General features: G+C 43.7%; 2 protein-coding genes and 1 long non-coding RNA gene across 7 annotated transcripts in view; 1 reads left to right on the top strand and 2 right to left on the bottom strand.

Moving 5' to 3' along the window:
* The window catches only part of LOC128628437 (uncharacterized), a 48,232-nt gene extending 44,400 nt beyond the window's left edge, over positions 1-3,832 (bottom strand). Inside the window, exon 1 of the long non-coding RNA XR_008392814.1 lies at positions 3,414-3,832. This is a non-coding gene — a long non-coding RNA (uncharacterized LOC128628437). The remainder of the gene's footprint in view (positions 1-3,413) is intronic.
* CC2D2A (coiled-coil and C2 domain containing 2A) overlaps positions 1-20,118 on the top strand; it is an 87,872-nt gene extending 67,754 nt beyond the window's left edge. For 3 of the 4 annotated variants that reach the window (XM_053672259.1, XM_053672260.1, XM_053672261.1), the window contains 10 exons: positions 2-100; positions 1,085-1,261; positions 5,961-6,164; positions 10,450-10,539; positions 12,075-12,188; positions 13,691-13,825; positions 14,492-14,614; positions 15,772-15,830; positions 17,782-17,959; positions 19,817-20,118. In XM_053672259.1, the coding sequence (XP_053528234.1) occupies positions 2-100; positions 1,085-1,261; positions 5,961-6,164; positions 10,450-10,539; positions 12,075-12,188; positions 13,691-13,825; positions 14,492-14,614; positions 15,772-15,830; positions 17,782-17,959; positions 19,817-20,005 (1,368 nt within the window). In that variant the 3' untranslated portion in view covers positions 20,006-20,118. Of the gene's footprint in view, position 1; positions 101-1,084; positions 1,262-5,960; positions 6,165-10,449; positions 10,540-12,074; positions 12,189-13,690; positions 13,826-14,491; positions 14,615-15,771; positions 15,831-17,781; positions 17,960-19,816 lie in introns of those variants that run through there. The other variant, XM_053672262.1, reaches the window with a different exon arrangement.
* Positions 20,119-23,733: 3,615 nt separating this feature from the next.
* FBXL5 (F-box and leucine rich repeat protein 5) overlaps positions 23,734-26,382 on the bottom strand; it is a 38,243-nt gene continuing 35,594 nt past the window's right edge. For both annotated transcript variants that reach the window (XM_037126848.2, XM_037126847.2), the window contains one exon: positions 23,734-24,519. In XM_037126848.2, the coding sequence (XP_036982743.2) occupies positions 24,429-24,519 (91 nt within the window). In that variant the 3' untranslated portion in view covers positions 23,734-24,428. The remainder of the gene's footprint in view (positions 24,520-26,382) is intronic.

The following is a 26,382-nucleotide window of genomic DNA, read 5'->3' as shown; positions in this document are numbered from 1 at the left end:
GGATGACCGGGAGAGAGGGAGCGGAACCCACACTCGAATTGAGAGGCACTGGTTGGGATGTGTGAAAATCCCATTTAGCACCATCTATTTCCAGGCAAGGGTAAGCACCTGACGTGGGACTCCGTGGGAAGAGGGCCCTGCCCCATCCGTTCTCCCGGCCAGGCTTTCCTTGTGGGTGTGTTGCCGCCAACGCTGAGCCGCTGATTCTCTGTCGTCTCTGCACCACTTACTAAACATCCGTCTTCCTAGAGTTAGTTGTTAATGTGTGACTGTCCCAGTGTGAGAATTTCTTAAACATTTAATCAGAAGTGAAGAAGGTGGAACAAAGTGGAAACTTGTCAAAGGGACAGAGCGGAATGGACAGGTGCCCAAACGCCACTGGAACAAAGTGGGACAGTGGACGGCCATGTAACCCAGTGCGTTTCCTGAATGTTTCTACAGTCCTTGCTGTTTCCAAAGTGACCTGTGGTTAGCAGAGACTCGCTCACCTAAGACAGCCTTCTTCAGAATTTAGCAATTTTTCTAAAGGGACCCATTAGCCTAACTACACCTGAATGACATACTGCCTCCAAGCCAGGACAGTTGAAGATTCAGAAATGGCTTTCACACCCCGGGACTCAGTCCCTGGCAATGAGCGGCTCTGAGCCATAAGAGCGTGGCTGTCCTCGCACAGCTGAGGAGCATCGGCGTAATTCCACGTGCGGTGAGCGCACAGCGCAGCACTGCCTGGGCCGCAGAGTCTCCAGCAAGGCCAAGGCCAAAGGCAACTCTGAGAGGACGGACTGGTTGGAATCTCAAAGACGGCTGGGAACCGTCATCCTCCCTAGACCAAGGGATAGTCGCTACGGGGATGCGCTTGCCAAAGAACTCACATTGCCCTCTTTGAATACATTTTAAATGAAAACTTTAAGCGGCAAAAAAAAAGCCCTTTCTGTGAGGGCTTTGGGAAGCGGGGCTAGAAAGAGGGGCAGGCTTCGAATGCCAGGCTGGGCGGTCTCCACTGAACTCATCAGCAGTGAGGAGTTGCCTTTGAACTTATGTTGGAAAACGACCGGATGTTTACCAAGTCGTCTTTTCTCCACAGATTGACGGAACGTTTAAAATAGACATTCCCCCTGTTCTCCTGGGCTACAGTAAGGAGCGAAGTGTGGTCATTGAGCGGGGTTTTGACCCCGTCCGAAGCCTAAGCGAAGGCTCCTACATCACCCTGTTCATCACCATCGAGCCTCAGCTGGTTCCCGGGGAGCCGGTTCGAGAAAAGGTGAGTCTGTCTACACTGTGGAACCCCGTCTGGTGCTGGTGAAACACGACAAACACCGCCAGGCCACGCTGTTGTGAACCCGGAGCTCACAGCCCCAGCGGAGGTCTCCCTTCTCCCACGGCCACTCAGCAGTCCCTCGGTTCGGACGGGATGGAGGGGAGAGCTGCGGTGAGGTCTGTGTGTCCACGGCCCCAGGGACCACGTCAGTCAGCGAGGTCGACTTTTAGGGAAAATGATATGAATATAAATATGGTCCCCGTTCAGGAGAATTTTCTCTGGGGAAGGAGATGAAATATGACTGAGCAGAAAGGCAGATTACTCTCAATCTGGATGTCCACTGGCAAACACGCTGGCGTACGTTTGCTCGGCGGACCGCACATCCTGGCTGTGCAGTGTATTGAATTGATTCAAGAGGATTATAATGCTAGATGACCTTCAGGGGTCACCTTAGTTCATCTCGGTGCCCTCAGACAGACACAGACATGTGCACAAGTGTTCTACTTTTAAACATAACTCCCATGAGCTGGCAACTGTGTCCCCCCTTTCCTAGTCAGGGGGCACCCCGTTCACGTAACACGCTGGTGCAGCACTGAGGCCACCACCCTCATTGGATGGGGGAGAAAATGCTGGCCGTGACCTCTCATGATGATGAACTGATGCAGTGATAGCCACCCCCCCCAACCTAGACTGAGGCCTCACTCCGTCCCCAGCTCTGTCGGCATCTGACACACGTTCTCCCCTTCGATACTCCCCGCTGTCTTGTCAGATGAGTCTCCAGCCCAGAGATGAGGAAATGAGGCCCCACGTTTGCCCCACGACTGCCAGGCAGTCAATGGCACAGCTAACAAATATCTGCCTCACTCCACGTCTTGCACGTTCAACAGATATTCACTGGGCCTCTTCTGTGGCACAGGTGCCTCTCAGATACTGCGGTGCAAGAGCCCAGAAAAGCAAAAAAAAATTCCTTGGCGTTTACAGTCATGTGTAAGCCCAAGTTGTTGACTGCAAAGCTATACTGCGTAAACTATTGTGCTGACTCTGTCCAGTATAATTAGATTCAGATGGAGATTCACGGGTACGTTCCTCTCTGTGTATTACAGTTTGGTTCAGTATTACAGTTTGGGTACAGAGGATATACAGCATTATTGGAAAAACATACCTACCGAAATTCAAATGAATCTTATATGCTGGTTTCTGTCACTAACTTGATGGCAAATATGTTCTCTAGAAAGCATGCTAGAATATATGCATTTTGAAATATTTCAGAAAAGGAAACATTCAGAATGTTTTCCTTCCTGTGTAAACTCGGGAGAAAGCCAACAGGCATGTTTACACGGAAGAATGCTCCCCGACAACAGGATTTCACAATTTCTGGGTATTCTTAGGAGAAAGCAGTCAACTAGTGCGCCACCTGCAGGCGGGCTCCCAGGCCCCGTGAAAGCTGTTTGTCCGCGACCGCGGCTGAACGGAGAAACCAGACTCCCCGTGTCTCGCCCTCTTCAGGGGCACTGACCTCCTATCACAGAAAGTTCCGGAGGCCTCCGGGGCTCTGAAACATAGTTTCCCAGGCCTTGCAGCCTCCCCTCCTTGAAGCAGGTAACCAGGCTCTCCGCTGTGGCCCCTGGTGGCATTTCACGGCCCGGGTGTGGCTGTGGGAAGCGTTTCTCTCAGACCTTTAAAAAAAAGGCCTCGGACACCCCGTGGAGGCCAGACGCGGGATGCGTCTTGATAGGGAAGGCACTTTGACCCCTAGCACCCTGCGGTCCCAGCACTCAGAGGCGGAAACGTTTCTCGGGGCTCCCCTGCAGATTATTCGGGGAAGAGCAGCTCCACTTACAGCAACCTCCAGGATTAGCAAATTAGCCTCCCTCCCGCCCCCACCATCCTCTGTGGCACCATTCCACGTGAGTTTTATTAAAGGTGTTTGTTTACCCAAGGAATTTTCTTAGAAATCAGTGGCAAAGCCTGAACTCTTATTCTTACAACCCTACTTTACACTGTCTTGGTTTTTTAAAAAAAAAGGTTTTGAAAACGGGTTCTTTCTGTTGAAGTTTTTCTCTTCTTTCTTGCCTCTGAGAGATGAGTGAGATGCTTAAAAAGGTACACGTGCCTGCACTCTTCACGTGTTGACCATTCGTCCGTCGGCACTTACCAGGCTCATGTAGCTGCGTCCATCCTCTGCCACCTTATGGAACGTACTGGGTCCTAATGTGTGTGCGTGTGTCCCCTTGGCAATGAACCGCAGACGTCTGTGGTTCCAGGAGGCCGCGCAGCACTGTCTTTGGCCCACTTCATTATGTCAGAGGGATTCTCATTTAGCTTGGGCTCTGGGAAGCCGTAGGTCTGAATATCCCACCCACAGGCTGGGAGCCACCTTCTGTGTTTTCAAGTCCATTAATGCTCACGGGCAGCTACTTACAGTGTGTCTGTGACAATTATTTCTGTTCAGCTGAGCTGTCAATCTTGGAATTCAAAGCAGGGATAAACCCATGAAGCTTCCTGTAAGGATTTATATTAACCTGGAGGTTAAAGAATTAACCCAGTTAACAATCCTCCAAACTTCACGTTGAGTCAAATGCATTTGTCGGGTTCACCTTAATTTGTTTCGTGATGAATGGCCCAAATTCACTTAGCATGGAGCTGTTGTCTGGCTCTACTTAGGTTACCCGCACAGCACACGACTCCTTACATTACTGTTTCATGCCATGAAATGGCACCCCAGTGGCCTAAATAAGGTATTAATGACCACTGATACTTACACACCCGGTGCAAAAAAGAACAAAGCATGGGTCAAGCATGGGCTCTGCTTTCAAAAAGCACTAGTTTCAGAGTCGAAATACAGTACAGAACATCCAGGTCCAAGGGGCAGAAAAGGGTCCGCACACTTTTTCCGACTTGGAAGGCCACTAGCACAATTCGAGATCTTCACTGTTCCGTCTGGACAATGCCTGGAGCTGCCTCCCTTCACAGCACATGGTGTGTAACCCCATAGAAGTCCTGGTCAAGCACTGGAGGAACCTGGCTGCCTAACTGTTCTCCTCTGGACCAGAAGTTCCTGGAGGGGACTATCTCATATTCATATACCCAGAGTCCCTGGAACCTTGTAGACTCAAACACTTTTCAGATAAATGGATGAATGAATGAGTTGAAAGGAAACAGGGATGAATTCCCCTGGGTGCTTTTTTCCACACCACCCTTGTTTCATAATTCTCTGTCTTTCTAAAATTGTAATTATTTCTGGCTTGACAGTTCTACTGTAGGTGTCTGTGGCACACCCACGCCAAAGCCTTGGAAGCTCACCTTTTTCATTTACTTATTCATTACACCTGCTGGGTAGGTACCGCGTCTCGGCACTACGCTGAGTTGTAGGTGGTTGTGAGGATAATGACACTGATTCCGACATCAGGGGGACATCCCAAGGGACAATATATTGGCTTTTGGAGATGCCTCTTTCCCACCTCAGCCCACACCCACTGCCCCAGTTTCTCAGGTACAGAAGTCAAAGTAGAAACAGAAGCCATGGTCCAGCTCTGATACAAGAGAAGAGAGCAATTAGAACATTTTCAATTCTAGTTGAAGTCATAAAGAGTAATGTGTATTTTTCATTCACTCAACAATGGTTGTTAAACGCTTACTCTGTGCTAGGTAGTATTCTCCGTACTAGAGATAAAACCACGATCAAAACAAAATGCCTGACTTCAGGAAACCTCCTCAATAGAGGAGAGCAAATAAACATATCATATGTCAGTGATTTTAAATGCTAAAAAATAAGAGAGAGAGAGATGAGGGGGATAGCAGAGAATGAGGGGGGAAGCTGGGTGCATTCTCCCTCAAAGAAGAAAACCATAAAAATGAAACAAAAAAATCTTTCAAACACTGCCTAGAATCTAAATCTACTTAAAAATCAATTTTCTTAATAAAATTTTGCGTTTGTCCTGAAATCCCTTGAAGTGTAAGAGACAGTGCACTTATATTTATACTAAGCAGCAAAGTCTTGTAAAAAACATTTTAAAGAGCTGCTTCTTTTCATGCTATTTTTAGTGATGGCTGGAGGGGGACAGGCCATCGAAATGTGTTGTTTCATCTGCTTTGAGTTACATTTCAAAGTCTAGGAATGCGTAGCTTATCTTGGATCAGAGAACCTCTTAAAATAACTGTTACACACTTGATGTCTCTAGCTCTGCTTCCTTTTTCCGTGAGAGCCATCACTATTATTTATTGCGTTGATTATGGATTTGAAACATTTTAATATTCATATACATCTGTAAACTTGTCCATTTAATGTAAGTTGCTTAAGCTTTGCATAGGAGATTTCTGACTTCTCAGCTCTTCTTCCCACTAAAACCAACCTCACAATACACACCATAAAACTATGGCTTGGTTCTCATCAGTCAACAGTAGTACATTAGTCTAAGTTTTATATGTTGTTTTTTATTAATCCTATATGGCAGCTTATCTCTTGACTGTTCTCTTTCAATCCGGTTTCAGTGTATTTTAAGTATTTAATGAATCTATCTAAGATTATAAATATAATTAAAGCTTCAGGGACTCCAGAGCATGACAGTGTTGGAAGGGGTCATTAATCCTACATCCTGGAGCACGTACTTATCAATAGTTCACATCGACTAGGCGATCTGAACAAGTGTGATTGTGTCTCCTATAATCATATATGAGCTCCATGCAGTCTTTCTTTTTGAAGTTTGATTCTCAGGAAGATGAGAAATTACTTCAAGCAGCAGAGAAGTTTCAGGCTGAATGCGCCTTAAGATTCCCAAATCGCCAGTGCCTGACCACAGTGCTCAACCTCAGTGGGAAGACGGTTTTTGTCACTCGTTATCTCAAGCCTTTGAACCCTCCTCCGGAGCTTCTGGAGGCTCATCCCAACGACCCGCAGGCGACGGCGGTAAGTACCGTACAGCCAACCAGTGCTGATGCTGCACGTGGGTTAGAATTTCAATCTGCTGCCAGCTTAACTACCGTACTTCACGGTATATACTTAAAAAAGTAACTACACTGAAATCCTTGGTTCATTCTTCAAACAATTACTCAGTGCTTACTGTATCCCTGATGCTATACTGGGTGCCAGAGAATTAGTATTTGGAAGATGCTCTACACTTTCACAATGTCTTACATAAACACGTCTTCATTATGTATTCTCCGTAACTTCCCTAGGGTTCGAACCTAGGCCTCTGCCTTAGGAGCTCACGCACTTCCTACTATTCCAAGATAACTAACGATCCAGTATTATACTTAATGCCGTAAGCATCATCAAATTCAAATGAAGCAACAATGATTTCCAGTACTGGAGCACTGCTGATGTGTGCCGTCACCACAAAGCAGGCCCACAGTGGGGGGGCCGTGGCGTACACGGAGGCACCCTTCCTGTGCACGCCGAGTGCCGCCCTCACACTCCTCACAGCCTCGTGTGACCAGAAGCCCCCCTGAGCAGCAGGCTGTTCTTCAGTGAAAACTGTAACCCCTCACTGCCTCTGGACAGTGGAGAGGTGAGGGAGTGACTGCTGCTAATAAGTTAGTAACATGGTGCTTTAGGAACAGGAAAATGATGTATCTACTTGCAGATATAAGTACGTTTAAAAAACCCTCGTGTTCCACGTTCATTTACATTTTTTATTAATCAATTTTTATTGAAAACCATAAAGGGACTTCTGTTGTCTCTAACGTAGTAGGAAGATGTGCAAAAAACAACTTCTAGTACAGAACCTTCAAGAGTAATGAATAAAATATTTAAAACATCTTAAAAATGGTGGCTGAAATAGGAAGAGTCAGTAAACAGCATGAGAGCAGGATTCCAGGCAGGTGAGGGCTTGAAACAGTGTTTGCCCTGAGGGCGCCGAGCTCCTGGCGCTGGGTTTCCCGGGCTGCAAGGCTGCAGAGAGAGAACACGTGGGGCTGGAGCTGGAGGGAAAGGCTGGGTCAGAGGCTCCCCTGCCGTTAGGACCCGGGAAAGGTAATACCCGGAGGTGAACCAGGAGACACCGGGTCCTGCGGGAGGTCCTGCTGGCCTCACCCTCGACTCCGGATGGAGGAGAAAGCAGGCAGAGGCTCTCATGGGAGTTCCTCCCACGAAGTTGTATTTCTTCACATTTAGTGCTGGGATGTACACGACCACGTGACCCCCCAAAACTTCAACCAAACATTTAACAGTATTCCCTGTTGGTAATGCCCCTAGATCCCTGTCAGAAACAAACAGATCCTTCTGGGGGAACAGCCTTTAAGCTCAGCCTCCCAAAAATTCCACAGGAAAAGCTCCAAGCAACATGAACACGTACAAGCATCAGTGAAGAAGTAAGTCACCGTGAAAAAGGTGCAAGTTGGCAGAAAGGGCAGACTGCAGAGAATCTGGCCACAGAGGCTACAGATGTTAGAATGATCAGATTCAGCACGTAAAACAGATATGTGTAATAAGTTTCAGAAATCTGGGGAACTGAATAGATAACACAAGAACAACAGACTATCAGAACTGGCAGGAACATGTTAAAAGCACACTTGTAGAAATAAAAGATTGTATAGTTAATATGAAGAATTAAACGAACAGGTTAAGCAAAACACTGAACACGGTTAGATACGGAGTGAAGTTTCACACAGTGGAATGCAGCACTGCCGACCTGGGGTGCACATGCAAAGAAACCACTTGGTATGTAGCACAGAAACAGAAAACATACAAAGGAATGGTCGGGAGACACATGGAGGGAGGGCCAAACTGCGTGTAAAAGGAGAAGAGCAATATTCAAAGAGAAAGGGCTGAGAATTTTCAGGACTTGATTCAAGACAACAATCCTCCAATGCAGGAAGCCCAGTGAATCCTGAGCAAGTAAAAGAAATGAAAATCTAGGAATGCCAGGCGGGACACTATGAAGTCAAGGCTGACCTGAAAAGCAGCTCAAGAGGAAACAGATTATCTACAAAAGAAAGCGGTTAGACAACAGACTTTTCAGCTGCAAAAATGGAAGCCAGAAAAGGAGTATTATCTTCAAAAGACTGAAAGAAAATAATCATCACACTAATAATTTATATCCACTGAAACTATCTTTCATACAAACATTGGGAGAATTTACAGCCAGAAATCCTCACTTACGGAAATCCTAAAAAATAGGCTTCAAAGAGAAGGAAGACTCTTAGAAAAATTCTAGATGCAACACATAATGCTAGCTTTAAAAAAAGGAAATGTATGAGGAAATCTAAAACAGCATTATTTTCAGAGCAATGATGACAATAATGTGGGTGAAAAGTCAGGATGGAGTAAATAATCCTGAAAAGAAAAAGATTATGTCAGGACAGGATTAGTAAAATTTTTTTTCAATTGATTCCCTTTGTCCTTTTCCACCTCCCCTCTACCTCTGGCAATAACCATACTGTTGTTTGTGTCTGTTTTGGGATTTTTGTTTTTTTTTTTGCTTAATCCCGTTTACCTTTTTCACCCGGATCCTCAAACCCCCTCCCCTGACAGCGGCCAGTCTGTTCTCTATGAGTTTGTTTCTGTCTTGTCAGCTTATTCTGCCCATCAGACTCCACGTGTAAGTGAAATCTGACCGGCTTATTTCACTTAATACTCTCCAGGTCCATCCAAGCTGTCGTGAAGTGAACACCCTTATACGAGCATTTTCCCAGATGAGGACAGAGACATTTATTAGCTTTTGAGTTTATGTGAGATTCTCACATTGAAACTTTTAATTAACCACTTAGAATAGGAAAAGTGAAAGCTATAATTTCCAAACTAGCAGCAAAAAGAAAAAGAAGAAATGAAATGGGGTGAAAGGAAGTGGGGAGGGGAAAATATATAGAAAAACTGCAAGAAATAAAAAGCACTCAAAAAAACCCCTGCAGAACAAGGCAGTGAAAATAGTCTCAATATTTACCAATAATCACGATCAAACCTAAGGGACTAACTTCCCGGCTGAAAGACAAAGACTATGAAACACAGATGCCCGGTTTTAGTGGAGCCCCGCGAGCTGACCCTGGTACTTAGGTGGCGGTGCACAGTGTCAAAACTCGCTTAGACCGTCCCGAAGAGTGAGAACTCGGTGGGAAGATCGGCCGTGCCGTACATCCAGACTGCCGATGCGGCCACAGTCATTAAGGTACAATGGCATTTACACATGGGTAACTAAGAGAAAACTAAGAGAGAATAAAAGCTCCAGAACAGACCCACTCAAATATGACTTATTCAAACATGATATATGACAAAGCAGGCAATGGAAACTAGTAACAAAAAATGGACTATTACATAGACTGTACCAGGATCAGTGATTTTTCATGCAAAGAATAAAAATAGATTCCTACTTCATATCATTCAATTACAGGTAAATTGAGGATTTAAATATGAAAAGTATTTCTCTCCACGAGTATATTATCTGAGATAGAAAGTGTTTCTTAAACCAGACAAAGCAGCACAAACTATAAAAAGAATGATAAATTCGACCACATTAAAACTGAGAACTTGCCCTGGCTGGTGTGGCTCAGTGGGTTGGGCGTGGTCCTGCCAACCGAAAAGTCTCTGGTTTCGACTGCCAGTTGGGACACATGCCTGGGTTGTAGGCCAAGTCTCCCTGTCCCCTTCTCACCTTCTACCCCTTGGTTTTGGGTGTGCAAGAGGCAGCCAATCGATGTTTCTCTTGCATATCAATGTAAAAAAAATAACTTAAGAGTATGCACAATAACCAGAAATTCACAGAAGTGGAAACACAAAAAGGCCACATGAAAAGACGCTCAACCTCCTTATAAATTACACAAAGCTGGGTCACACCTGCAATGGCGTGCTGATCGTGGTTTCTAAGGATGACTGTCCTCTCAGAGGGAGCGGAGCTCCTTGGAGAAACTGCTGTCCTTCAGGGCTGACCTAGTGAAAATACGAGATGACCCTGCAAAGTCTCGTTTTACCAGAGTAAGGGAGTGGGGAGGAAAAATGATAGGACATTTCAAAGAGACACCGGAGCCAATTTCCCCATCTGTAAAAAAATGGGCGATAACAATGACCGTCTGCATAGGATGTTGGGTGAGGATTAAGTGGGCTAATAGTGGATCACCTGGGAAGCACTCGGTGAGCATTCATTTCATTTTGTACACATGCATGTTTGTGATCTGTGAAACTTTCTCACAGGAAAGGAGGCTGAGAATCTGGCTTTCTATTGTTAGAAATTATTCTGTTAAAGCGAATCTCATTTACACAGGAGCTGGTAGCACGATACGTGTCGCTGATTCCGTTCTTGCCCGACTCCGTTTCGTTTGCCGGGATCTGTGACTTATGGAGCACGTCCGATGTGAGTAGTTCTTCCACAGGCTGACCAGTGGGGGCTGACTTCTCAGAATATTAGCTAAACGGCTGGCGTACTTTTAAATTACAACATGCTTTTAGTCTTTATAAAATCTAATGGTCTGTCCTTCAGTAGGATGAGCTGAATTCTGATGTCTTTTTTTCTTTCTGAATCAATCTGCCGAAAGATCAGAAGCTTACAAACATTAGTTATTTGCAGAAATTAAAAAACTTGAGATGTCTTAATGCTGACATGCTTCTAGTATTGCTCTGCCAATATTCCAGGTTTGTGCATTAAAGAAAAAATCAAAGCCACACCCTCCGTTACATTTGGACACCGTGTATTCCTCAGGCTGTGGGCTCCTGAGGGCATGACGCGTCCTTAGGCCACCTACCACCAGCCAGACACTGCACTAAGTTCTGGCCGTTGGCAGAAGCCTGGCCCTGGTCCTGGGGGAGCTTAGTCTGTGTGCCTCGTGCCCTCCAGCCGGCTTCCCCGTAGGATGAAACAAACCCACGCCACTGGCGTTCCCTCAGTTTCTCGGTCTCGTGTTGTACTGTGTTTGCATAAAATTAAAATACAGAATTCCCTCTGAAGGATAACTCTAACTCCTGCCCAAAGATGAAATACACTTTAAATTTTTTGTTCCCCGACATATTTTGGCAACATAACGTAGACAGATTTTAGAGGTAAGTCTCCACCACCTGGAGACATCTGTAGGAAGATATGCAAGCCAGTCCGTGTGCTCTAGGGCCCGGCTGGCTTTCCCACCCCCCAGGCGTCACCTTACCCGCTGGGCCTCCACTCCCCACTCTGTGTGACATTGTAATGATGGACGCATGTCACGATACACCTGTCCAAACCCACAGGCTGCCCAACACCAGGAGTGGACTATAATGTGACCCTCGGACTTTGGGTGATTATGATGTGTCAGTGTAGGTTCATCAGTCATAACAGAGGTACCGTATCTGGTGTGGGATGTGGAGGGCGAGGCTGTGCACATGTGGGGGCAGGGCTTATATGGGAAATCTCTGTACCATCTTCCCTGTGCTGTGAGCCCACGTGCTCTAAAATGTAGGCTTTAGCCCTGGCCGGGCAACTCAGTTGGTTAGAGCATCATCGTGATACTACAAGGTTGCAGGATCGAGCCCCAGTCAGGGAACATACAAGAAGCAACCAATGAATGCATCAGTAAGCGGAACAACAAATTGGTGTTCCTCTCCTCCCCTCTTCCTCTCTCTCTAAAATCAGTCAGACTTTTTGAAAAAATTACTGGTAACTTTAAAATGTGTCTCCCCCACCCCACAGTATTAACCGATTCTAGAAACCCATGTCTTCAATGTCTGAGAAAGCACCATGTCCACTAAAACTGCTTTTTTCAAAAATGAATTAAAACACAGTACCAAAATTTGGGGATAGATTTAAAAGATGGGTCATAAACTTTAAGGTACTAACTTTAACACTGACTTTTTAACACCCTGTGCCACTAATCCAGATTGAAGCCATCAGTCATCGCAACATAATTCTTTTCTTTTTGTCAGCAATTTCTGGACCTCCTGGCAGGAGATGAAGAAGAACACGCAGTCTTGCTATGTAATTATTTCCTCTCCCTGGGTAAGAAGGCCTGGCTCGTGATGGGCAGTGCTATCCCTGAGGTGAGAGGACGTGGGCGGCCCGACAGGGGTGTGGCTGCCCCACTGGGCTGCTGTTCCAGCTCATCAGGAGAACTGATTTTGATGCCTCTGTTTTGAGTTGTGAGACAGCGGCCCAGAGATTCCAGACAGCAGAGGGAACCAGTGATAAGACATGAAGTGGTCTTCAGTGGTGCCCAAGTACTCAGCCCTGCACCTTTCGGGCTGTTTTTTTGCAAATCTGATGCCTTTCTCACGCACAGCCTCACCTAGCTTTGTCTAGTATGTCTTGTGTGAGCCTTCTTCTGCCCGTGTTACTAAGAATTCTGATTCCCTCAGTGACCTAGCGTCATCCAGCAAAAGAGAGACAGGGGGATCAGAGGTGTGGGAAGGTTAGCAACCTCTCCCCCCTCTCCTGCCCACAAAGGGATCAAGGCAGGTAACCACAGGAGCAAAGAATGTTAGCAGCTGTCTTCTGATATTATCATTGTTTTGTTAGACTGGAGACTTAGTGACTGCTAGAATTTGTTTCCCCAGCTCTGTGCAAATATCCCTACATTTGGGGCACCTTGGTGTAATTCTGGGTGCAAGTTTAGAAAATTCACAAAGACGGAAACAACTTAGCCAAAAAGTGTTTCAAAAAGAGGCCACAGAGCTCTAGGAAACCAGTAGGAATTAAATAGCACAGGAATCATATCTAACTCCTAATGCACTGCCCATCAGTATCTTCCAGAATAGCCTAGTGTGAGGGCAGAACACTGGGCTAGAAAGCCACAGGGCCTGGGGTCAGGACTCTGCCCACTCATCCTGAGCTGTGTGACTCTTAAGGCATTTCAGAACTCTGCGCATGCAGTGAAACCACACAGAAGCAAAAATGAATAAGTGCTCATTTATTCCAGGCAGAAAGTGAAGTCCCTTTTCTGGCTCCAACCCCAACTGCAGGTGTAGTCACTCTTAACAGGTGGATATATATCTTGTCAAATTACCTTCTCTGCATTTACGTAATTATAAACGTGTATCAAATATCACTCACTGTATCAAAAATAGAAGTCGTGGGAGGGGTGCAGGGTGGAGGGGAATAAAGGGGAGGGGAAAACGGGACAACTGTAATAGTGTACTCAATAAAATATACTTGAAAAAGTAGTATTCAGATACAGTCAGCCTTCTAAATACTTGGCAGGCAGTGCCGCTCTTTTTAAAAAGGAAAATGCAGTGCTACGCCCACGAACAGCAGCTCGTCAGCCGACCTTCAACTGCTGTCTGTGGGCTGAGCAGCACAGACCACTGCCCCGTTTGTTCACTGAACTGCACCATTAGCAGATGCAAGAATTCTGCACAAATAAACACTGATTTGATTTCTTAAATCCAGCACAACCTAGAACTTCAAACTAATTTTTACCATTAGCCATGAATTTTAGATATCAGGAGTCCGGCTAAATAAAACGGTAAGTGACTTGTACGAAGTACTCTTGACCTTTTAATTGCATAATCAGTTGGAAACTCTTTCAATGGTTGTGTTCCTTCAGGGCCCGACTGCCTACGTGCTAACTCGAGAGCAAAGTCACTACTTGATATGGAATCCCTGCAGTGGACATTTTTATGGCCAGTTCGATACATTCTGTCCCTTAAAAAGTGTGGGCTGTTTAATAGGCCCCGATAATGTAAGTACTGACATCTCCTCTTGAACATGGTTGGCTGTGGCTTTATCTTTTTTTAATTGACCTACTTATTTAAATACATATCCAAAACTTTTACACAAATATATACCATTTAAAGAAATGTGGTGTCACTCCTGGCTGGTGTAGCTCAGTAGATTGAGCACAGGCCTGCGAACCAAAAGGTCGCTGGTTCAATTCCAAGTCAGGGCATGTGTCTGTCTCTTTTTCTCCTTTTCTTCTCCTATGTCTAAAATAAATAAATAAAATCTCTCTCTAAAGAAAGAAAGAAATGTGGTGTCAAATACAGTTACACGATTGTCCTAAATAATAAAGTTTTGGTTGAATTTGTCACCTGACTTACACAAGAAGCAGGATGGAGTTAAAGACTCGGAGGACCTGAGTTCGTGTCCTGGCTCTGTCCTCCGTTCTCTTCCCAGAGTGTACAGTGTCTAACTCACGGCGCTTTGAGTCATCACCTAAGGACACTGAGTTTGCGCTCTCTCTCTTTTTAAGAGAGGTTTCCAGGTGCCAGCAGGTGATTCTGGCTGCACCCACTCTGGGGAGCCATTTAACCACGGAGGGGTCTGTACGGAGCAGGGATCCCCCGCTCCATACAAACACATGCAAACGCGCACACAACACATGCTAACCAAGTCTCATCTTTTTCAGATTTGGTTTAACGTTCAACGATACGATTCACCACTAAGGATAAATTTTGATGTCACCAAACCCAAGCTATGGAAATCCTTCTTCTCAAGAAGCCTTCCGTACCCTGGCCTCTCCAGTGTCCAGGTATAATTCTCTTAGTAACGACTAAATGTAGACAAAGCAAGGAAAGACTCTGAAGTCACTGTCCTGGGTAGCCAGATATTTTTTGACCCTTAATTCTACCAAACATTTTGTCTAAAGTACTACTTGTTTTTCAAACTTAGCTGAGCCCAACTCACAGTAAAAAATAACTACCATATCAAGAACCCATACACACATATACATAATAAAACATTGTGAAAGAGCCCAGTGACAAAGAAATCACAATATATTCTATAAAGTTTTTAAAATTGTGGTATCAACTCACTAAATTAACTTCATAGCATGATCTACCCATAAAATTAATATAAAGGGGTCCTGGTAGTAGCTTCCAAGTAGTAAACATAAGAATTGTTTACTACCACTTTTGTTTGAGAGCTAGATATATATGTGTATGCTGGGTGTGTAATATAAAATGTATTTTTCACTGTGATCAAACCTTTTTAAAAAAGGGTTACAAAACACTGTCCTGGAGAAACTCTCCATGAGTACAAGGTGATAAATACAAGATTTTCCATAGGAGCAATGTTTGCAACAGCCAAAGAACTGGAACAAACTAGGGATAAATTACAGTACATAACAGAGTATAACTGCTACACAAACAAATCAACATTAATTTAGTAAGCACTCTAAAAATGTGTTTGCTACTATTTCTAAATGTTGAGAGGAAAAAGCAGTATTTACCATGTAAAATCATTCATTACGCAGTTTAGAAGACATACAGTATCTTGTTTAGGAATACATGTCTGTAGTCAAACCGTGAACACAGTAATTGGCCTATCTCCACTGACTATAATGTAAATACCAGGAGGGGCGGGAATCTTCTTCACCTATAAAAGTGCCTGACACACAGTAGGTACTTTACGCATGTTGAATGAAAGTGCTAGGAAACAAAATCGGGTCACGGTTACCTCTGCGATGAGAGAGGAGGGACACTGAGGAAGCGCCACAGAGCACTATCATTTATCCGTATGTGTTCCTTAAGCTGGGTCCTCAGTACCTCGACATCGGTTATATCGTTCCCTGTAGCTGGTTGAATGTCTAAGATTTCGTAATTTAGAAAGATTTAGAAAAGGCTGTGTGGCTATTCAAACTAGGTGTAAATGATTTCCAGAATTTCTGAACTACTTCCTCTTTTGCAGCCGGAGGAGCTGATTTACCAAGGCTCTGACAAGCCGGCCGCGGCAGAGCTGCAAGACAGGTCAGGTGATGGTACCCCAAATCCACCAGCGCTCTGTCACTGGGAGTGTAACTCCAAACGGGACGGTTCTCTGCCTGGGGCCGTGAGAAATAATTTGGGCAGCTAATTTTAATTCATGTTCACAGACCCCCAGTACAGGTGCGATCCCTGAACCCTGTGGCTCAAATGGAGATTTCAGCATCAGCATGGTGTGGGACAGACAAGAACTCCAGCGGTGCTAGGCAGCTCACCAAAAATTCTGCCTCGGATTAGAGTTCAGCACCATGTTTTTATGGGTCTTGCTCAGACATACAATCTTCAGCTTACATATGCCTGTTTGCCCAATTAGTGGCTTACTGAGCTTTGGCTAATTTATAAACCTAAGACACAGGGAAGGTTTGTGCCTACTTGAGTCCCTATAATCCTTACAACCCTGCAAAACAGAACTTGCACTGCCAGTCTCACAAATGTGGAAACTGAGGCTCAGAGAGGGCCACGCACTTAGGTATCAGGGGAGGCTCCAAGCCCCACCAGAATGATTTACAGCCAGCACGCCCCTTCTGCTGCATCTAGTTCTCTGAAGAGCATCGTGTCCATCACAGGAGACTAACGTAGCCGGGTCTAAGGCACTACCACTAGGACACACCAATTTACCTCAATGTCAACGGAAACTTTACGTGGGATCCCCACCTAGCAAAAATATTCTCTAATAGCTTCAGGATATATTGATTAGACTCACATCACCTAGTTCTGCAATACCGATGAGACGTGCACGGCAATTCCTGCTCAGATCATCTTGAAGCCCAACACAAAGACACGTGTCATGTGCCAAAAAAGAAGGGGCTACACCTGTGCTGGGCAGGGACGCACAGGATGCTTTAGAACTGGCAGGGCCTTGGTTCAAATCCCAGCTCCCCTGCCACCATCAAGTCATTTATCCTATTTCAAAATGTCCCCTTAGAAGTAAAAACGGACAATATTCCCTACATTATAGGGTTGTTATTAGGATTAAATAAAAATGTATAAAAAGCATCAGCACAGTATCTAGTGAATAAAGGGTAGCTCTTTTCTTTCATTCTGCATTTGAACTTCACATCCTTTGGACCCAACACCCGTCAGATTAACTATAAAGCAAGATACCAGAACTTTAGCTGCAATGATGAGAGGTATTTTAAAGGCAGTTCTAAGGCAATTCAGAGACATAATCCTCATGAACAGAAGGCACAGAGGAAGAGATCAATATGCATCAATATGTGGCATTCGGAGACTATCTGAAGCTTTCAGCATAAATCCCACCTTTGATGCCTGGGTCTGACTTGTCTGTGTATGTTACCAGTGAACAAAATGATAGAACATTTCCCGATAATACGTCTTTTTTAAAAGATCTTATTTACTTTCAGAGAGATGGAAAGAGAGGGAAATATCAATGTACTGACCAGTTGCCTCTCACATGCCCCTAACCAGGGACCTGGCCCACAACCCAGGCAAGCGCCCAACTGGGCATCGAACCAGCAACCCTTTGGTTCTTAGCCTGGTGCTCAACCCACTGAGCCACACCAGCCAGGGACTTGACATTAGATCTTTGGCTGATAGTATTGAGTTTAGCTAACCCAGTTACTCTCCCAATTACTCAGAGCTCCCTCTTGGTTCCACTTCAAGCATCCGTTATGGCCCTTGGCCTACCCTGTCCTTTCTACTCATTGGTGTTCTACTTCCCACCCCAGCCACATACAACCCTTAAGGGCAAAGACCACGTGTGTTAATTTCTGAATCCTCAGGGACTCACCCGTATTAAGTACCAACTGTGCCTAGTAAGGGACACCACCACCAAGAAAAATGTGGTTATGTAGTCACCTGAACCCCACTGCATACAAAGTGGGTTTTTGTCTGTAAGGGAAAAGTCAAATAAGGAAAGAAAGGGAGGGAGTGAGGGGAGGAGGGAAGAAAAACGGAGTTTATTTTTTATAAATAGGATTGAAAAAATATTGAAAGAAAAAATCATGGACTGGAGGCCACGGCGCCTGACCCGGTGGAACAGGTACTGCGCCTCCGCGCTGCGCCACTTCCTGCCTCTGCTGGAAACCGGTCGAGGGGAGGACGCGGAGGACGGGCACAGGGCCCAGCTGCTGAGACAGCTGGGGGACTGCCGGGTAAGCACCCATGGCCCTCGGCTGAGGCTGTGGGCTTCCTGTGTTTTTGGTATCAAAACTCCTACACTGGCCCATCAGTAAATGAAAAAAGCTGTGGTAACATTTACACAATGAAATACTACTCGGTCATTAAAAAAAAAAAGGAAATCAACTTTGCAACCACATGGATGGACCTACAGGGTATTATGCTAAGTGAAATAAGCCAGTCAGAGAAAGACAAATACCGTATGATTTCACTTAGAATCTAATGCACAAAATGGATTCATAGATACAGGGAACAGACTGACAGCTGTCAGAGGGGAGGGTCGTTGGGGGCTGGGTGAAAAGGGTAAAGGGATTAAGCAGTAGAAATGGGTAGCTGCAGAACAGCCACAGATACACAGACTGCAGCGTGGCCAATATGGGCAGTAACAACAGGGTATGGGCCAGGCGGGTGCTTGGGTGGTAGGGGCACCACGCTGTGAAATGCATGGTTTCAGACCACTTTGCTGTGCGTCTATCTGCAGCTGGTGCAGAATGGTATTAAATGTAGACTGTAACTGAAAAGTAAGTTTAAAAAATCCTACATTGCTCTACAAAGTATATGGATGAAGTTGCACAACCTAAACAATGAAATTAAGTTCAAATCTTGCCCTGGCTGGGTGGCTCAGTCGTTTGGAGCACTGTCGGTACCTGAAAGGCTGCAGGATCAATCCCAGGTTCTAGCACAGACGGGGGACAGCCAACTGGTGCTTCTCTCTCACACCGATGTTCCTCTGTCCCTTTCTCCCTCTAAAAGCAATGAAAAAGTGTCCTTGGCTGAACATTTTAAAAAATGTTTAAGTTCAAGTCTCAGTAATTAACATATTATTAAATAGCAAAATACCTATTTAAAATGAAAAACCATTTTTAATAAGATGATCCTATGGAAAAAATAACTTTTATGAAGTACATTGCAAATATTAAGTAAAATGAAATGATCTGGATAACTCATCTTAGGCTCAGTTGTGCATAAAGGAGAAGCCAACCATTCTCAATCAGGTTTTTTTTAAAGGACACAATTTATACTAATTACTTTCCATTGCTAAGAAAAGTTCTCACTAATTGACAACATACCCTCTCTACTGACTGCTGGGAGTGGCGTGTCCGCAGGTGGCTAAACCTGGACAGCAGTCTCAAGCTAAGACAGCACACACTGGTGGCCAGTGTGAAGCTGGACACTTGATTCTAGTCACTGACTTAAACATACCCTTTAACTTTTAAGGTCAGGTTTTCAGCCAGGACGTTCTCAAGTGACAGAACACCTAGTTCCAAAAGCCAGTAAAAATGAGTTACTGACTTACTAAGTAAAAGTCCGAGGGGAGTACCTCTAGCCCTTGTCCACGTGATGGCGTCCCCCGCAAGCTGGCTTTTCCCGCGGTCCCAGAAGGCTCCAACGGTTCCAGGCAGGACTCCCAAACACTGGATACGCACATGGACGACCAAAGCAGGGGGAGCGCTGAGTGCTGAGCCCTAGCGAGTTTCCAGTAACTCACTCTGAGACTTCCTTTGATCACATGTCCATCCCTGCAGATAATCACTGTGGCCGGCCAGGGGTGTAGAATGAATGCAGTGATTGGCTTAATCTAGACCCCACAGTCTCAGGGTTACTGTGCAAACCAGGGACTGTCAGAAGAGGGAACAGTGGAGGGTGACTAACGGTGTCACACACCAATTCAACACGCGGCAGTGGAGGACAAGAAAAGGCATTCAGCCTCACTCCACTTTCTGTATTGCTAACATACAGCTGAACAGAAAACAGAACTAAATAACTTTTGAGATCCAGAAAGGCTTTCTATTAAGAATTAAGAATTAAAATTTGTCTTTTTTTCCCTTCAGTTCTCCGGATTTCCCCTTCACATGCCCTATTCGGAACTGAAGCCTTTAATTGAAGCTGTATACAGCACCGGCGTACATAACATAGATGTTCCTAATGTTGAATTTGCTTTAGCTGTGTATATCCACCCATATCCCAAAAATGTTCTGTCCGTTTGGATCTACGTTGCCTCCCTTATACGTAACCGGTAATGTTTTCCTTGTATACTTTTTCTATCAGGTAAAACTACAGTTAGGGTATGAGAATATTGTTAAGTGATATTGATCAATTGTATCACAAAGTATTTGTAAATAAATTTTTCAAACTGTGCAAAAACATGTTTTTATTTAGCAATCTGCCTTGCCTCTGCCACTTTGACTTGAAAACCCGGTGACCCCCCCAGTTCCTCCGGACACTCTTGGCTGCACAGCACCCGCCTTTGTGCTTGCTCACCTCCCACTTGGAAGCCCTTCTTCTCTGCCTGCCCAGCACAGTGCCAACCACACTTTTAAGACCCAGCAAAACTACTTTTCTGAAGGAGGAACAACTTTGCAATGTAAAATTGTTCATTTTTAGTGCTGAATACATCATAAAACCATATCCCACAGAAATACTAAGCAAGTACACACATGTACACACATACACAAACACACATACACAGTGACTGAAGTAACAGCATTTTAGGGGGAAGGGGAATATATTTAACTTTTCATCAAAAGGGAAGTAGTTTAAAAAATTAAGACACTGCTGTGGACTGAAAGACTCTGTGTACCCCACCCCCAAACTCCTACGTGGAAGTGGTACTGCAACGCCCTTGTAAATGGTATCTGGAGATGAGGCCTTTGAGAGGTAACTGGGTCACAAGAGTAGAGCCCGTAAGATGGGACTGTGCCCACAGAAGAGACAGGAGAGAGCTCGCTTCCTCTCTCTAGGCCACGTGTGGCTGCGATGCAAAGATCAGCAAACCAGAACGAGAGCCCTCACCGGAAACCAGACTGGCCAGCACCTTGGCCATGGACTTCCCAGCTTCCAGAACTGTGAGGAATAAATGTCTGTTGCTTAATCCACTCAGGCTATGGTATTCTGTTGTAGCAGCCCCCAAACTGACTACAACAGATAATATACTAAGCCACTGAAGAGGATTTATTTATTTTTCAAATTGACTCTTTAAAGCTGGGCCTAATGTAGACACATTAGGAGGAAAGTCCTAATTTTTCAAGACTATTTATTTTTAAAGAGAGGAAGGGAGGAAGATGGGTATGTGCTTGCCTCTCCAATGCCCCCAACCAGGAATCCAGCCCACAGCTCAGACATGGGCCCCAACTGGGAACTGAACCAGCCAGGACCCTCTGGTGCACAGGCCAGCACTCAATTCACTGAGCCACAGGAGCCAGGGCAAGAGGATTTAAATGTATGTGTTGACACGGAAAGATACACACAGAACAGAAATACATAAAGCAGGAGTTCTCAGCCGTAGCACTGCTGACATTCTGGGCCATGGAAGTAGGTGCTGTTGGGGGGCTTTCCTGGGCATTGTACGGTGCTCAGCAGCCCCCACTGGATTCCAGTACATCCTTCACCTCCAGTTGAGAACTACTGATACACCTGGAACAGGATCTCACTTAAAACAAGGACAGAGGACTCAAATTAAGGAAAAGCTTTCACTTCTAGCTCAGTGCTCCTGTGGCTTTTACATACCTCACTATGAACTGTTAAGCGACAGTTCGAGGACTGACCCTCAGCAGTCCCCACCAGTGTAGCAACAGAGTGGCACACTGGTTAAGATCATGAACTCTAGAGAAAGCCTAGTTCTGCCCCTTAGGAGCTCGGAATTCGTGGACAGGTTACTTAACCTGTTAATTTATTTTCCCCATTTAAAGACTGTAGGTAATTACTCTACCTGAATCATCACATTGTAACAATTAAACAAGTTGGTACATATGAAGTACAGCTGACCCTCTAACACAGGCGCTGAGGCACCAACCCCCCAAGAAAGGTTTGCATAAAACTTTTGACTCCCCAAAACCTTAGTTATTCCTCAGTATCCAGGGAGGGCTGGTTTGAGGACCCCCTTCCCGAATACCCAAATCCATGGATGTTCAAGTCCCCGATGTGAAATGGTGTAGATCAGTGTATACAGTTGGCCCTCCACATCCACAGGCCCCCAACTGCGGGTGCAAAACACAGGTATTTATTGAATAAAGTGCACCTATACATGGAACCACACAGTTGAAACCCAAGGTGTTCAAGGTCAACTACATGTAGGACACTGCCCAGCATCAAACACCTGACATTTGTTAGCAACCACAGGCCCTTACATTATCTGTTACCTTTTATTCTAAGAATGAACAGTTTCAATAATTAATGAAATCAATCGCAAAAGATAAATGTAAACCAAGTATATGTAATGTACCATTAAATATAACTCTCTCTTCAATAGTGAAAGAGATAATGCACAAAAATTAAATGCAGACTCTGCCGTCTCCCCATGCAGTTGGTGGGAAGGTGGACAGCAGAAGACGTTCCCACGTGACAAGTGTGACACTGAAGTCAGTTTGGCTCCAGCCAGCCAAGTCCTATTTAATGGTTTGCTAACATTAAGCGGCACAGGACAAAGCAAAAGGGAGGCACCTCAATTACCTGAACCCCTGGGGAAATTAGCTGCTCAAATTAATTAACTTAAAAGGATACAGTTAGAGCCAAGTCCTGAAACACCATTTATTATTTTTCATATAAGTATTATCAAAATTTTACACCCAAAATATGATGCCGTTTTCTGGTTACATGGGAGATAAACTTTAGTCCTCCCTGGATGACCCAGGGCATGATTATCGATGAGTAATTTTTACCAAGGAGTTCATGTAACTACTGATAGTAAGATGAAGTATAGGACTGGATGGCACTCGCCACAGAAAAATTCTTGTAGTTTGTTTTCCTGAAATAGTACCTTACGTCAACTTTTCAAACAAACTTTACTAAACAAGTAGAGAGGTAAAAATACAATAACTGCAAGAGTCAATCTTACAAAATAAAACTTCTGACCCCGAAACTATTCAATACGCTCAGATTTCCTTTCAAGTTTTCTAAAGGAACCAAGCAACCGTTTCTCACTTTGTGCTTAGGCCAGACTCTAAAGGACGAGACAACACACAGCGGTGCCACAAAAGACGTGACTGCTTAAGCTTAGCAGCTACCAACTCAAAACGTAAGACGGTCTGCTCAGACAGCTGCCCTGCCGGGGAGCTCGGTGCCTCCATCATCCGTTTTGCACATGCTCGCAGGAATGGGATCAAAATGGGAGCCCTCGGAGAAAGGTAAAATTTCAGTCATTAGATGTCCACGCTTTAGAGCCGATGAGCTTCCCTTATGAGTGTTTAATTCAAATGTTAGTGGAATAAGCATGTGTGAATTCTTACTTATATGCCCATCAGATGATTCTTTTTCCATCTTTACGCAGCTCCAAGATAAAGTTTTCTCTGAGCCTGAACTGAAAGCCGCCTCCCTCTACCTGGTACCTTTCCTACTCCTCCTACCCCTGTAGAACAAACAAACAATAGCTGGGACGACAAACAGCAAGACGACTCCCTCTTCCACAGCCACGCATGTACTTCCACGGCGTGCCGCCGACCACTCTCTCTCATGACATGAAAGCACACACGGCGTTGTGTGTAACCGACTCAACATGCACCTTTCTGAACTAGAGGTCTCCACTCCCATCCTCTTCACACAGCAACGGAAATAAGCTTACAAATTCAAATTCTGACTACCACACAATTAGTTTCAAACAGACAATTCAGCTCAACAAAATTAAGTATCTGTCTACAACTGCTTATCAGGGTCATGATTTCATGGGAGTTAAAATATTTACTCCTATGTCACACTAAATTTAAACCTGCATTGAAATTTATAATAAAATCAAAACACAAAAGAAATTACTTGGTAAAGTCCTCAAAGTAGATTTTATTTATACATTTCTTCAAATGATTGTGGAATTTTTAAAAACCCCTCTCAAATTTGACAATTTAGGGACAGTGGTAGAACCGGGGGTTCTTAGAAGCTAATACAAATAAACCGATGCTTTGCCAGCTCACTGAGCTACCACCAAGAAGCCAATTTGTTCTACAGTCGTAAAGAATCTTACATGTGGGTATGTTGAATTGGCCCTCTGAGAACTGTTCAAAGAAAGGAAACATTATGGAAAAGAGACTAGTTTCCAAATGTGTAGTCTCTGAAAATAAACCTTCAGCAGCGTATGTCTGAAAAGGCCTGCAAAGCCTGGTGCAGTGTTTATACAGAAAGAGAACCAATGACCCCACTGACTAAAACTCCAAATAATCTAAAAAATGCTTTAAACGGCAAGGCATTAGTGACATTATTTTCAAAGCATTCAATTTAAAAGAAAGCCGGTAAAACTACCCTTATTCTTATGAAAAGACCTAATCCCTTTCTAAAACAAAAATAAGATTTGCAAGAGAAACAACACTGTACAATTCACTGGTAAATTAAGATTTCTGAGGCTGAAAGGAATGGGGCCAAAACAGGTCACACTCAAAAAAGGGATGGTTAACACAAGAAATGTGCTACAAGTAAAGTGCATGAAAGGAAGCCTGCTCAGCTAAATGAAGTAGACAAAAGTCAGAAGTCAAGGGTCATTCGCCAGAGCGGCAGCAGGCTCGAAAACCACACTGCAAGTTCTGGCATCCGCTGGCGGTGTCTGCATGAGGACCTGTGTGAAAACAGACAAGAGTCAGAGGAGGAACTTCCTAGGGAATCACACAAAAATAATCTTGCTTATGGAAGAACTTAAAACATTGACTTCTTTTTTTACCAGCAATGCATTTATAACACAGAAGTAAAATCTCACAATGAGCATGTAAAAAATTATTCAGACACAAAAATTGCCAATAGCATGACTTTAACATATCTTTCATGGTCCAAAAGCTGAATGAAAGAAAAAGGGAAATAATATTTTGGCAACATTCTTACAAAATAAAACTCTAAGAAGAAAAGGAGATAACCCACAGACAAGCCTGCCAGGGTAACTTAACACATTTCTTATACTATGAACATCCTTCTGAGAAATATAATTAAGGAAAAAACAGTCTTATCTGTAATAGATCAGCTAAAGTATCCAATATTGAGCAATTAATATACAAACATTATATTCAAAATTTAAAAAACTATATATATAGGCTTAGCATGTTTGTCATATTTTTATCTAACATCTGCAGCTAAAATAAACCATATAGTAGGGTTAAGTGAAATTACCTTCCAGAATTATATACCTTCCAGTATATGAGAATTAACTAAATAAACATATCTAAAACATAACAAAAAATGTGATTCAATTACAAAGAAGAGTAATAACATTTGTGGAACAAGCGACATTGTACCCCAGTCACGCTGTGCTGCCCAGACACTAGATAAAAGACCATTAGGGAACATGGCTATGGATTAGAAAATGTCAAAAAAGAGATATCAGGGTCCATATTCAAATGATAATTACTTTGAATGAATCTGTTTTCATAAAGGCAGATAAATGTGAAAAGGGATATTTTAACAATATTGAAGCCTTTCAGTACATGTGCACCATGAACAAATAAAGAACAGTTTAATAGTTCTTTACTCATCAATGAGAACCAAAATACCTGCAATTGTGATATACAAGAATCATAAAAAAGTACATGAAATGTAATTTTATTACAGACTATGTCAAATGGGTTATAATTGAAAAACAGCAGTACTCTGTCTGGACTGACATCTAGCTCAACCAGAAACATTTTTAATTAGTTTTGTTTTGTTTTGTTTTTGAAAATAGCAATCCACTACAAAAGGCCACTATGCTAATGCCATCTGAACACACAGAACACACTTACCGTGTTTTTCGGACCATAAGACGCACCTAAGATTTAGAGGAAAATAGGAAAAAAAAATTTGAAGCAAAAAATGTGGTAAAATATTTAATAACATAAATAATATAATATGTCATCAATGTAAATGTAAACAGAACTCAACAGCAGCATTAACAAACATTATTCCTCCCAAATGGTGGGGGGGGAGGGCAGGTGCATCTTATGGTCCGAAAAATATGGTATCCCCAGAATTTAACTTTTCCTTGCATCCCTGAAATGGCATATACAAAATACAAAGGGCAAATTTGTTAGGGTACACAATGAAGAATAATGTTCATATATTTCACTGTAGAAATGATAATATATCCTTAAGGAGAAACTAATGAACTTCACAAACATATGTAGAGCAGGTATGGTAATGGGCAATGGGATATGAAAGAAGACTGGCCACAGGTTTGTAATTGCTGAAGCTGATGATACACAAACATTCATTCTGTTAGTCTGTTTATGTGTTTCAATTTTTCCACAATAGAAAGCCCCAAATTATTTCAAATATAAAACTGAATTACCACAAGCCCATTTTTATTTAACCAAAATTAAATGTTCTATTTTTAAACAGATCCATTGAGTTTCTCAAATATTTGCAATTCAAAAAGTAGCATTTTTGTTAAGATTACTTTCCCTTAAAATGAGACACAGGTTAGTCGTCTTAATCAAAATTGAAATCAAATCCGTCA

Source organism: Artibeus jamaicensis, unplaced genomic scaffold (assembly GCF_021234435.1).
Source record: "Artibeus jamaicensis isolate MK-2021 breed Jamaican fruit bat unplaced genomic scaffold, CSHL_Jam_final contig_76, whole genome shotgun sequence".
Taxonomy (NCBI): domain Eukaryota; kingdom Metazoa; phylum Chordata; class Mammalia; order Chiroptera; family Phyllostomidae; genus Artibeus; species Artibeus jamaicensis.
This window is presented reverse-complemented; position numbering and strand designations above follow the sequence as displayed.